Genomic DNA, 12,250 nt, shown 5'->3' with positions numbered 1-12,250 from the left:
TAGCTACACAACTGATTCATACTGTCAAGCCTTTTTACTGTACCAGAGTGCTGTATAATCCTAGATTCAATTTTGGAACCAAATTTTTGTTTCACCTTCTTGCCAATCAGCATGAGTTTATTGGTCTTAGCTGGTTTTACTGGATGATACTCATTGCTACACCTGTCTGAAAAATGTGTTATGAAATTTTATTAACTGACTTCCTGTAAAACATAAAATAAACCTTTGATGAATCACGCTGTTTGACTGAGCAACACACTTTCCTGGACTGGAGAACTCTTTACAAAAAGAGTGTGTGATAATGGCATTGCTGACCGGGAGGGAAAACATTAAGAGAATACCTGCCCTTTGCCTACAGTTCACATCAGTGTCTTATCTCCAGACTACTGACAATCCTTCAGAAGCTGTCTCACTATCCCATTTCTAACCTTGTAATTATTAAGACAGGGAATATCAAAACATTTGTGAAAGAAAATTGTTCATCAGCCAACCTGATGTGTTTTTTTTTTTTTTTTTTATTTTGAAGGAGAAAGTGCCATCTTTAATTTCTGATCTTAAATGTATTTACTCTAGCTTCAAACTCCTGTTATTTTATTTTGGGTCACGTTAGGATTTAATTTAGCATTTAGCAGTTCTGAAGGAATAAGTTCCTCATAATCAGAGCAAATTAGTATATTTTAGATAGAATGAGATATCTGATAACACCAGTCATTTTAAATTATTTGGGAGATACAACTATCTTCCTGTAGAAAAGAAGGAGGACTTTGCATATTGCTGAATTCTTAGGTTCACTTTTTTTCTCTTTGCAACTAAAGCAGTGAGGTCATAATGCATCATGGAACTTCAATTTGAGAACTGTATATATAAACTTCTTTCCAGAATTCATGTCCAATACTGCCGGTATAATTATGCATGAAAAAGTGATTCATAAAATACAGAAAGGAATGTTATACAGACTTGACTGGTTTTCTGAAAAATAAAAAACAAGAATTTTTAAAAATGGGTTGGTTTGTTGAAAATCTGTCCAGCCCAAGATTTTTAAGAGCTTTTAATTTGTTATATTTGTTTTGTCTTTGTATCTATCTTTTAAGGACAGATAATCACAAGGTATAATTTCATGTATGTGATTGTCATAGGATTTTCAATCTTGGTTTCCTTCAAGTTGGCATTAAATTTTAGATGAACAATATGTTATTGTTGACAGCTCCATCTGATCAATGATTCATGTTGAAATCATAGGATAATGAAGTAGAAGATGCAGGTTCAACCTTCCTGAACTTGTTTTAAATACTCACTTTGAACAACAGGTGGACAAGAGTGGATTGAAAACGAGGTACTCCACTTCTAAGTGCAGAGGGTAGAGACTACTGTGTCCCCTCATTAGAGTTTTTCCACATTAGATGGGAACAGTTAACTGTTATGATTAAGAAACAGCAGGAATGCTCTACATTGCTGGGCAAGATACCCCCTTGGAAGTTGCACAGTTCCTCCTTCAGTTAAGTTTTTGCCTTATTCAAATCAAACAGACAACCTCTAACAGGAAAAACTGTTATAGTCTGTAGGCTGTACTATCCTCTAAAGAACCAAGAGATAGGCAGCCCCCTAGGCAGGAAAAGAAACTGCACCTGAGCCTTCAATATCATTGGAGATTGTACAATACCTTAAACTTTGACCTAAAAAGAAAAATGTACAGAGAGAAGCAAGTTGGGAAGTCTAGGTGTCAAATCTTTTAAGTCGTGAAGATGTTATGCTTTTAACAGAGTAGCTGAAATCATGATTTGAATTGAGACAGATATATGCAAATAGCAAGTTTTACGAGTCAATGAAAAGATTTTTGTTGCTCATTATGCCTCTTGGGAAGTCAAAAAGTAAGTAATAAACTGATGCAGGACAATAGGGTTCAGAAGAATCTTTCAGTGAAAGTTTTTGAGAACTGATCTTTTAAGGAGGAATAAAAAATTGACAGAACTGGCACTTAGCACCTCTCTTCCTTACGCAAAGAGAAAGATTCTCAAATAAAATAGAGTATTCTGTTAAAGTATTCAGAAGATAGATGGCTAAATGGCAAAGCCACTACATAAAACAAAGAGATCTAAATTACTAAAGGGGTTTTATGCTTTGAAATTTCAAAGGCAAGTCTGAAGTCTCCATAGACATTATATTTTCATCCTATGGATGTGAGAACAAAACAGAAGTATAAATAATAGGTCCTCCCCAAAGAAGGTTTGGTTCTCTAGTACTCCAAATGAGTAAACCTAGGAAAGAAGTCTTTACAGATATTAAAGAATGAAACTGCATTTTCCAGCAGATATTAACAATGCTTTTGTATCTTCTGATTTTATAAGTATTTCAAAATATTAAAACATATTACTTTACATTCAGAATAAATTAACTTTATTTTGTTCCTGGCTGTAAGCATGACATCTGTATGAAACTAACACTCAGATTGCTCTGCCAACAATAACAATTCTACTAATGCAATATAAATGACATACTTAGGGGGTTGATTACATAATAAAGGGCTTTCAAAAGGTAAACCAGATTGCTCAAGCTTGCTTAAATATTTATGCCACCAGGTCTGCAAATCATCCTGAAATAGGTTTCAACAAATACTTTGAATGACACCCTTGCCTTGCCTGTTCTGCATCTCCTTTCCACTGCACACTAGAAATGTGAAAATATCATTAATAATTGTCTGTACTGCTTCCTCAAGTACATCATCTTTTGCCCCAAACTGAGGTACTTCCCATCAGTTAAGTAATGAATTTCTGAGTTGTTAAGGAAAATTTTCAACAATCTCCAAACCACTACAAAAATATTTAACAGAAAAGTAATTTGAATATGAAGAGGCTTCACAGCAATAAATTATTAGGAAACTGACCTTTATAGTTTTCCATGCTGAAATAACAATCCGATCGGCTTTCAGAAAGATGTGACACGAACTTTTCAATTAATTCTGCCAAAACTGCAAAAAGAATAAAAATATTTAAATGTTAAAGGCAATGAACAAAGTGGGGAACTCTATTGCCTAACAAGATGACAATACATAACTAAAGCTATTTGAATTTCTGCATGTTTATTCATGTTTTTATGGGGGAACAATTCAAAGCATACTTAGTGCTTTTGCATTCCTACCACCATTCCTAGCTTAAATTAGATTTTAAATAGCTTTATTGAGAATATATTCAGTGTAAGCTAAAAGAGAATTCCCTATTATCTTTGTATCCTCCATGGATTACTTCAGAATTTGCTACATTATTTCAAAATACAATGAAAATTAACTATAATTAAACTACAATATTTTATCTTTTTTCTGTTTATGTAGACCAAAAAAAAAAAAAAAAAGAAAAGAAAAGAAAGCAAAAATATACCCCAAAACAATGCCAACAAAAGTGAATAATGTTTTAAGGGCTGTTTCCAACATGACCTATGACACCACAAGATAAAAACTATACACTTAATTATAAAAGCTATACATTGAAAGTTAAGTGACTAGAGTATTTCTATTTGGAAAATCTGTAATATAAGATGATGGCTGGAATGTTCTTATTCAGTTCTTTCTGTGGAATTTTGAGTCCGCACATACTGCACAGACAAGCCCAATGCTGAAATCTGGTCATCACATAAGAAATTACATCTCCCACCTTAACAGAATGTTAGCCAGGAAGTTAGTGACAACTTTCAATGACATAAAAAAAAAAAAAAAAGTTTCCGATTTTTCAATTCTGCAAGTTTGACACTCCTGCAATTGATCATACTAGCCTACAGAGTTAACCCTACAGAGTTAAACTAAAGGATACAAGGAAGTCTTTATACATACTGCATGGAGGATACCCATATTGAGATTAGCCATATTAAGAACTTGATATAGCAATGATGAACATTTTTGATACGTAAATGCTACTGTTATAAGCTGGTTTTAAAGAATAATGATATAACTTTTTGCAAAAGCAAAGGGAGTGTTCTTACAGAGTAAAAAGAGTTGGGATTTCCCGTTTTAAGTCTGCACATTACAATTTCTTTGACATCACCTCAAACGCAACTCAACATCACTGAAGCTTCAGCCTCTAGCCCCATAAAACTTCATGCATGCACAGGTCTTGTCATTTTTAAGCTGAATAATTCCGATAAAACATTTTAGCATGCAGCTGTATGAACAGTCATAGCATCACACGTGAAGCATAACAATCTGTGGTGGAGATGGCAATGGAGAAAAGCAGAAAACTCTTGAACTAGCCTTGCTGGTAGGAAAACTGACAGAGAAGGAGTGCAAGCTTGCAGTGCATGAGGAGAAGGAGAAAAACAGAACCTCCATGCACAGTCCGATGCTTGTTACGCCAGAAAAATAATGAAGAAAAGAATCTCAAAGACAATAATTAACTCTTATTCCAACCATTTGGAAGCTAACAACCATTTTTTAAGCTAATATACTGACATTAAATCGTGTGTGTTTTTTGTTTGTTTGTTTGTTTTTAATGATTAACTGTATAAAACATTTATGGAAATTTATCTAGAACTAATCCAGAAAAAGTTTTTTAAAGGCTGAGTTTGGGTATTCCCCTATATGGGAAAAAGAATTTTCACTACAACAGCTAAACACAGATTTACAGTTAGAGTAACCAGGCCCAACAGTAAAAAAAAATAATTTTGCATTGCAAAGGATTAGCAAATCAAAATGAAAAATATTACACGTATAATTTATATTGTTATGCATTTTTATGAAAAGAACTATTTGAGTCATACCTTTACGAAACCACATAGGGCTAGCAAAAAAAATATTTTGTAGAAGAGCAATGATTTATTTATTTTGTGAGAGTAAATAATCTCACATCTTCACTAATAGGCTTAGTGAAATTTGGTCCACAAACAATGTAACAAATATTTGCATAAGTAAAGCAAGAAAAAAATAGCAAAGAGGACCTATGTTAAAAGAATAAAGTATTGCATAATTCAATGTAAGTCAAGTCAGAACACTGTGTTTTTCTTCCCGTTTTTGTTGGAAGCCATCCACACGCTTGACCTAACAGTCAAATATTTCAGTTCAGTGCTTGAGTTAATAGGAGAAGTGACAGCTCAACAACTACTACGCAATTTTTTGAAACTCAAGCACAAAATTGATTTCCACCATTTGAAAGTATTTATCTAAGTGCCTATCAGGATCTTTGAAAAGCTTTTAATCAAGTTTGAGAGAAGAAAAGATGCATAAGAGTTTATCAAAACAAATTTGGTTAATATGGAAATAGAGGGTTTTCACAGGACATTTTCTCTTCCACTAGAATGTTCATGTGAAATGACAAGTAGTTATTTTAATTTTTATCTTTTAATACTAAATCGTTTAGCTGCCATGTAGACATAATCAGGGAACCTTTACAAAGATGGAGACTGGCTCAATGATTTTTCATTTAATTGGAAAAGGAGCCAACTGAAATTTAGAAAAGTTCATTGTACAACACAGTCAGTATTGTTACAATAGCCCACATCTCATGCAGAGATTATGTCCATATACAAAAATTAGTGTCAAGGCCTACCAATTTGTTGACAATGTTACAATGTTGACGATGTTGACAATGTGACAAAATTACCTCATATAAGTTGAATCCATGCATCCAAAATAAAGAGAATTGTAGCTTGGGAGTGTGTAATCATATATAAAATAAATGGAAGAACTTTAAAATCTACTAAACTATTTCAGTATGCCATAAAACAGTTGTATTCCTACAGGATGTTTGTTTTGGTTTTGTTTGTTTGTTGGTTTTTTTTTTTGTTGTTATTTTTTCTTGAAGAATTAATGTACAAAAGGAAGGTAATTCAAATTGTTTCTAAACTGCATAAGAACACTGATTTAAAAAATTATGATTCCAACTGTTTTATTAGGTGACAACCAGAAGAGGTTATTTAATTACTTCTCTGAGGGGTTTAAGCCATAAAGGTCAAAAACCGTAGCACATATTAGAAAATTTTTGATCATCTAATGTAACTAGTATTAGCGGATCATATTCTATACCAATTCACAGATACTTCAAAGGAATTTAGAAGAAAAAGAACTCTCTTAAGAGTCAACAGTAGTCCTTCTTGATTTGTGTTAAAGGTTAAACTTTCAAGAATGAAAACCTTGGACAGTTGACTTCTTTATAAGTAGCATCAGAAATTTTCAGCTCCATCAACCATAGATCAGTCCAATAAATCTATGAAAAACACAGTCAGCAACTCCATTCCTAAAAGCAACAACAAGGAGGACTTTTCTGAATTCCCAAGACAATGGAGAGACTTCAGTTATTGTACACTGAAATGGCAAAAGCACAAGTTGCATTTTGTTTGAATAGAAGAAAACGAGGCAATAAAAATTCTGACTGTCTCCATTAGAGATGATGGTTGCATATCTTTTATCAATATACTTGTATCTTCTTTATCAACAGAAAAACAAGACTATCAAATCCTACACTCATCAAACGGTGTAATCTTTACACACAAGCATGAACGTTCACATGCATTTACAACACTTACTGTATATTCCTTTGGATGTTTTCAGACTGTTTTGGGGGCAGAAGTTTAGATCCACTATTGTTCTTCCTGTGTGACATGGAATACCTACTGTTTCACTCTAATTCTAAAGCAAGCCCCCTTGAAAAATCAAGTAAAGACATAAAAAGGTAAAAATCTTTTTTTGTATTATTCCAAACCTCTCTGCTGCAAATCCAGTATTTTGAAATTGGTCATACAGAAAATGAGAGCAGACCACAGACAGAATCAAGATCTGACTGCATGATCTTTGAGGCAGTAGATTTGGTCCATATTTTAGAAGACTAATCTCAGCTTAGAGAATCTAGGTTCTTCTTATAACAATAGGCTCCTCTGGAGATCAATTCAGAAGGGAAATCTAATGCACTTACTCTGATTTGTCTTTTTGAAATCATAGCCTAGAAAATTTTCTGTCACACACTTAAAAAGAGAATCTATGGAATATTACTCTGCAGACTAAAGTTAGTTCAGTCTTCTTCAGTAGGACCAACTGAAGGCTGAAATTTAAACAATTTTCAACCCCCAAAAGTAGCAACATGTTCTAATAATGGTAGAAATGTAATATTTCATTGTCTTTGAATCCACAAGACCCTCTTCATCAAAAACAAAAGTCTGTAACTATTATCTTCACTTCTACAGTAGAGTGCTGACAACTGAAATACTCTCTTTGCTGAGATTCAGATAGCTGTCAAGTGTGTCTTGATATAAGCTACATTTTCAACCCTTGATTGGGTTATTTTGAAAATAACCAAGTCTATTGTCTTCTGATCCTGAAGAGAAAAAAATAGTCATACCTACTGAAAATATTCATCTTTTTCATTGTCCATCCCATGGAGTAAGATCTGATGTTACTTTCAACTTTTTGCAGTGATTGCTAAAGGCTGTAGCATACAAACACCACAAACAATGACTTTTCATGGATTCCAAAACAGTGTTGATTGTAACGATTCTATTGTCATTAAACATTCAACTCATTGTAAGAGATAAAGAAAAATCCTGTGTTTTCCAGTAAGATTTCAGATGCAATTTCAAGAGCTTCTGATTATATTTTTTGTATCTTTGAAGCCAATCAATGGTTGCTCAGACTAAAAGAATAACTGCCTGAAGATGAAAATTGCTCCAAAAAAGAAATAGGCTTCCCACATGTATTTTTTGTTTGTTTGTTCACTTTTTAAGAGAGAACATTTTGGAGGTAGATGGATAGGTCCTAAAGAATACTCCTGATCTAAGTCCAGATTCCTGAGGGAATCATGCCATGGTAACTGAATGCCCCTCAAGGATCAAGTCATTGTAGCTGAGTTTGTTATCCCTATCCATATCCACATATGGATATAAAGCTTGAGGAAAATGATTAGGATTTGGGGATGGATTACCTCTCATTATAAATGAAACAATGTTAATATAGAATTACATGATCTTTGCAACACCCTCAATTTCTCTTATGTAGGGTTTAAAGTCTCCTAAGATAAGAGTGGACTGAGGATGTTGGATTGCCCCCAGACAGGAGAGAAGTCAGCTGCTGATACAACACTAACTGGGAAAAGATGAGAGATTTCTTGGGCTAAAAAACAACAACAACAACAGCAACAACAACAACAAACTTTTGCAAATCCTGATGGATGAGGGATGAGAAGGGTTTTTTGAAACAGGCCCAAAAAATAGTTTCCTATCACACGAATGATTTGAACATTCAATATACTAAGCCTAGATTGACACAGCCCTGCAATTTTCCACATAAATCTAACCTTTTTCGTGGGGGAGTTGATTTGCCTGTTTCTGTTCCTGCCAAAGCCTAGGTTCAAATACAGAGAAAGCCCTTGTCTAGATGTGCTAAAGATGCTTCAGGGAGGCTGCAAAGATTATTCCAAAAGAGGCCAAGACTTAGCTTGACTAAGGACTGTATCAGTGGTCCTCTAGCTGATCTGAGCAACCCAGAGACATGCAAAACTGCACAATAAGCAGCTATTTCCTGAGCATGCACAAATCTGTGGCACGTTTACAGAAGTAATGACTAGAATGCTTCTGTCTGAGCTTATTGTGCTTAGAGCTATGGAATGTTGAAGCTGCTTCTCTATAATATGATTTTCTTTTAGAAGATCAAGAGAAATTCTGCACTTTCAGGCCTGCTGCACCAGAAGACATCCAAGTCTGAGGAAGGTTCGTACCTCCTTTTAGCAATTCAAGAAAGCCATTCAAAAGTGGATCGTGATGTATGACCATGGAAATGACTTAAAAGCTACAGCCACAGGTAATGCTTTAACAGAGAAAACGCCTGTATAGGGATAAAGATGGCCATTCCCCAAAGTAATGCAATACCATAGCATTTAGCACAAATGCATTGACTTGGTCAATGCAATGGTAATCAATACCAGGAGACCGAATTATAGGTATTGCTACTGTACAGTTTGTCAAGGATGTTCTGACAGAATTCAAGCAGGTTCTACAGATTCAGCATCTGATAATCCTAACATCAGATCCCAAAATATTTTAAAGTCAACACTATACAGTCATTGAATCCAATGTTGTGTTTGCTGGTTACGTTTTCATTCAATTTCTTTTATTGTTAGTCTCCCTCTTGCTGTAGGAGGGGACCAGTAGAGGAACCATAACTATGCATCTTTGTTCTACAAACAAAGTTTGGGTAGTTTGGGTTGAAGACTCTCAGTCCTCTGAAATCTGGAAGAGTATCACATTCTGCAAAAACACATGCCTAGCAGCACAGCTCTCTCTCATAAAGTAGTCTTAATGAGCATGATGGCGCCTCACACCACACAGCTAGCAGAAATTTTGCTGCTTCCAAACTATTTCCAAGCAGATCTGCAAAATTTAAACAACAGCTTTGAATTCACCTTAGATGAACAGCATTTACACTTAGTTAATAATATTAACATTGGTCTGTAGTAATTTTTTTTGGTGATTTTTAAGACATTCTGTTTCTATTTTCATACTTTATTTTTTCGTGCTGTATGTGAAAACACTTGCAGAAGTCCCTGTGAGGCTTAACAAGTCCTCAGATACTTTCTTGCTGACTTTTACTCCCAGTTCTATCTCAGCTGGAAACAGTTACTCAGAAGTAACCCGAATCTTCTGGTTAATGAATCCTAATTTGTTAGAATGACTCTCTAATTCCTAATTCTAGCTTCCAGTACCTCCAACAAAGTTACAGAAAACAACCTACACAGGTTTTGAAGTTATATATAGACTAATACAAAGCACAAAAGGCTAGAATTCTCTCTTTTTTTTTTCTTTGTAAATAAGCTACTTTAAATGTATGTTCTATTGCTTGTTTTGTTTGTTTCTTTTTATAAAATTATGTTTCTCAACAAATAATTACTTTTAGATGCAGGAAGACAGACTAACAATTTTCAACATAAATTTCATAAAATCCAAGAAGAGATCAGTCCAGAAAATATGCTGTATTCAAATAAAATTGATTTTACAATGACTAAAGTATTTGTGCTCCACAATACGTAACATTAAAAATACACTGATCTACTAGATCTGAGAAAGATGCAAGAAAGTAATACATACCTTTTTTTTTTTTTGTCAGAAAAATCTGGGCTTTAATTGTTATTCATCCATTTATTTTTACTATACTAGCAGAAGTTCGTAAAAGATGTGCAGTTCTTTCTGAATGGTTATGAATCTCTGTTTACCTGTTTCACAAAGCTTTCTGAATGCATGTATTTGTGGACATGTACAATATAAGCATATATTTGTATTATATATACATACCACAATATAACATGCATATATGCTTATAATTCAGAAGATTAGGGTTACTTCTGGTTAACTGTTTTCAGCTGAAACAACTGTATATACAAATGTATACATAATACAATATATATGTATTGTCTACATACACATTCTTCCAAATGGAAGGTAAAAGCTTTGACTAAATTATAATCACCTAAAGACTACAGACTCAAACTTGTTTCAAACAAGTAATAAGAATGGAAGCCTCTGCGAATTTAGAAACATTCATTTTTTATTTTTATTTTTACTTTAAATGTAAATTTTACTACAAATGACAAGTTTCTTAATATTTTAATACTAAATAGGTTCCTGTATGAATGACTTCCTTAAGAATTCTGAAACTGCTCTGTAACTTTCATATAGCTATGTAAATTATGATAAAACTCACGTCTTTTATGTAAAACACATTTGCTGGGTTACTTTGATCCCATATAGAAAATATGTCTTCTGCATTCATTGTCAGTTGTATTAGTTGCTTTCATAAAGAATTTAAAGGGAATTCTTTTGACATCTGTAAACAAAAGATTAAACTATTCTGAACATAATCAGAATTCTTAAAGAATTAGAGGTCAGCAATTTCTGAGAACACCTAGCTTCTTTATTGCTATACAAGTATGCATTATATTACAAGTGAGTTATTAAGTCTTATTTCCGATGATTTATGCTATATGGGTAATTCCTCTTTTTCATTTGGCTAGTTTGTTGTTTTAACTTTCCATATCAACACACCAGTATGAGCTTATTCTTCACTAGAAAATATGCACTAAAATGAAGAAAAACCTGAATGAGTGGATTACCTGATGTTTAGTAAGGCTGAAGTCTGGGAACTTTTAATGAAATTGGTCATTCCTGTTTTCTCAGGAAAATCATATTTAAATAGTTTTCCTAATTGACACAAAATCAACTAAAGATAACATAATCCTCAGTAAAACTTTAAAGAACCGTTGCTGACCAATGGCTTTCTGTTTACTTGCTTTTTCCAACTCTGTAAGTCATACTTACTTGTTCCACTGATGATATCCGGTCTGGCTTTCATGACTTTGCAGAACTGTCTTCTACAAATATCTGCCCACTCACTTTGTTTATCTGGATTTTTTAAGAGTGATAACAGCTTGTCAAGGTCTTTATCTAGAAGAAATGAAATCAGAGTTATTTTTTAATGACAACCTTGGGTTCTTTTTGTTCATTTTTATTTCTTGTTTAAAATTTAACTATGGTAAGTAATAAGCAGCTACTAGATACAAAGTACCACAGAGACAAAGTAGATGTATTCAGAAGCACGAAACCATATCAAGTAACAGGGAAGTCAGACACAGATAAGAGCTTTATCATTGCCTGGTATTTTTGGCAGACCTCACACAGAAAAAGAAAGAAAGAAAAGACTAACTAAATATGCCCTATCTGCAACAATTAAACTGGAGAAACAGCTAGTCTTAAAGCTGATGATATTCTGCTTTACACAGAACAGAAATATTCATTTTAATTACTGAAGGGTTTTGAACATTTAAGATATTCTTGAAGCACATTTTATAACTCCACTATATTTATTACTCCTTTGTTCCAAAATGATAAGAATTGGAAACTTATTTTAAAGACAGAAGTTGGGTATTTCTATGTAATTTCATCACTGAAACTTAAAATTTCATCACAGAAACTACAAGAGAAAAAATGGGCAAAGAACCTTTACTATACATACATGGATTAATAATAAAACTGTGAGGTGGCAGCACTATTTTGTTGAACACAAAATGAAGCATGCTAGATAGACAGCAAAGTAACACTGTTTCTCAGAAAATTTCTGCTTCTTTCAGTGAGCAGGTTTCCTTCAGATGCTTCTGCTGTGGGTGTATATAAAGGCATATATGTGTATGCCTTCAGACTGATAGGCATACCTATCAAGTAAATTTTATGAAAATACACTGTACTGCCAATGGTATGAGAATTCCTATCTTCAATGTCTCCCAACTTTAGCACA

At 33.6% G+C, this 12,250-nt stretch overlaps 1 protein-coding gene across 9 annotated transcripts in view; it reads right to left on the bottom strand.

The window, feature by feature from the left end:
- TBC1D32 (TBC1 domain family member 32) overlaps positions 1 to 12,250 on the bottom strand; it is a gene marked incomplete at its 5' end in the record, with an annotated part of 86,578 nt that overhangs the window by 16,418 nt on the left and 57,910 nt on the right. For all 9 annotated transcript variants that reach the window (XR_013949716.1, XR_013949717.1, XM_080588370.1 and 6 more), the window contains 2 exons: positions 2,882 to 2,965; positions 11,278 to 11,403. Coding sequence is in view for 7 of the 9 variants with exons in the window: in XM_080588370.1 (XP_080444496.1) it covers positions 2,882 to 2,965; positions 11,278 to 11,403 (210 nt within the window). The remainder of the gene's footprint in view (positions 1 to 2,881; positions 2,966 to 11,277; positions 11,404 to 12,250) is intronic.

This window comes from Anser brachyrhynchus (genome assembly GCF_964034855.1).
Source record: "Anser brachyrhynchus genome assembly, chromosome: 3".
Taxonomy (NCBI): Eukaryota; Metazoa; Chordata; class Aves; order Anseriformes; family Anatidae; genus Anser; species Anser brachyrhynchus.
This window is presented reverse-complemented; position numbering and strand designations above follow the sequence as displayed.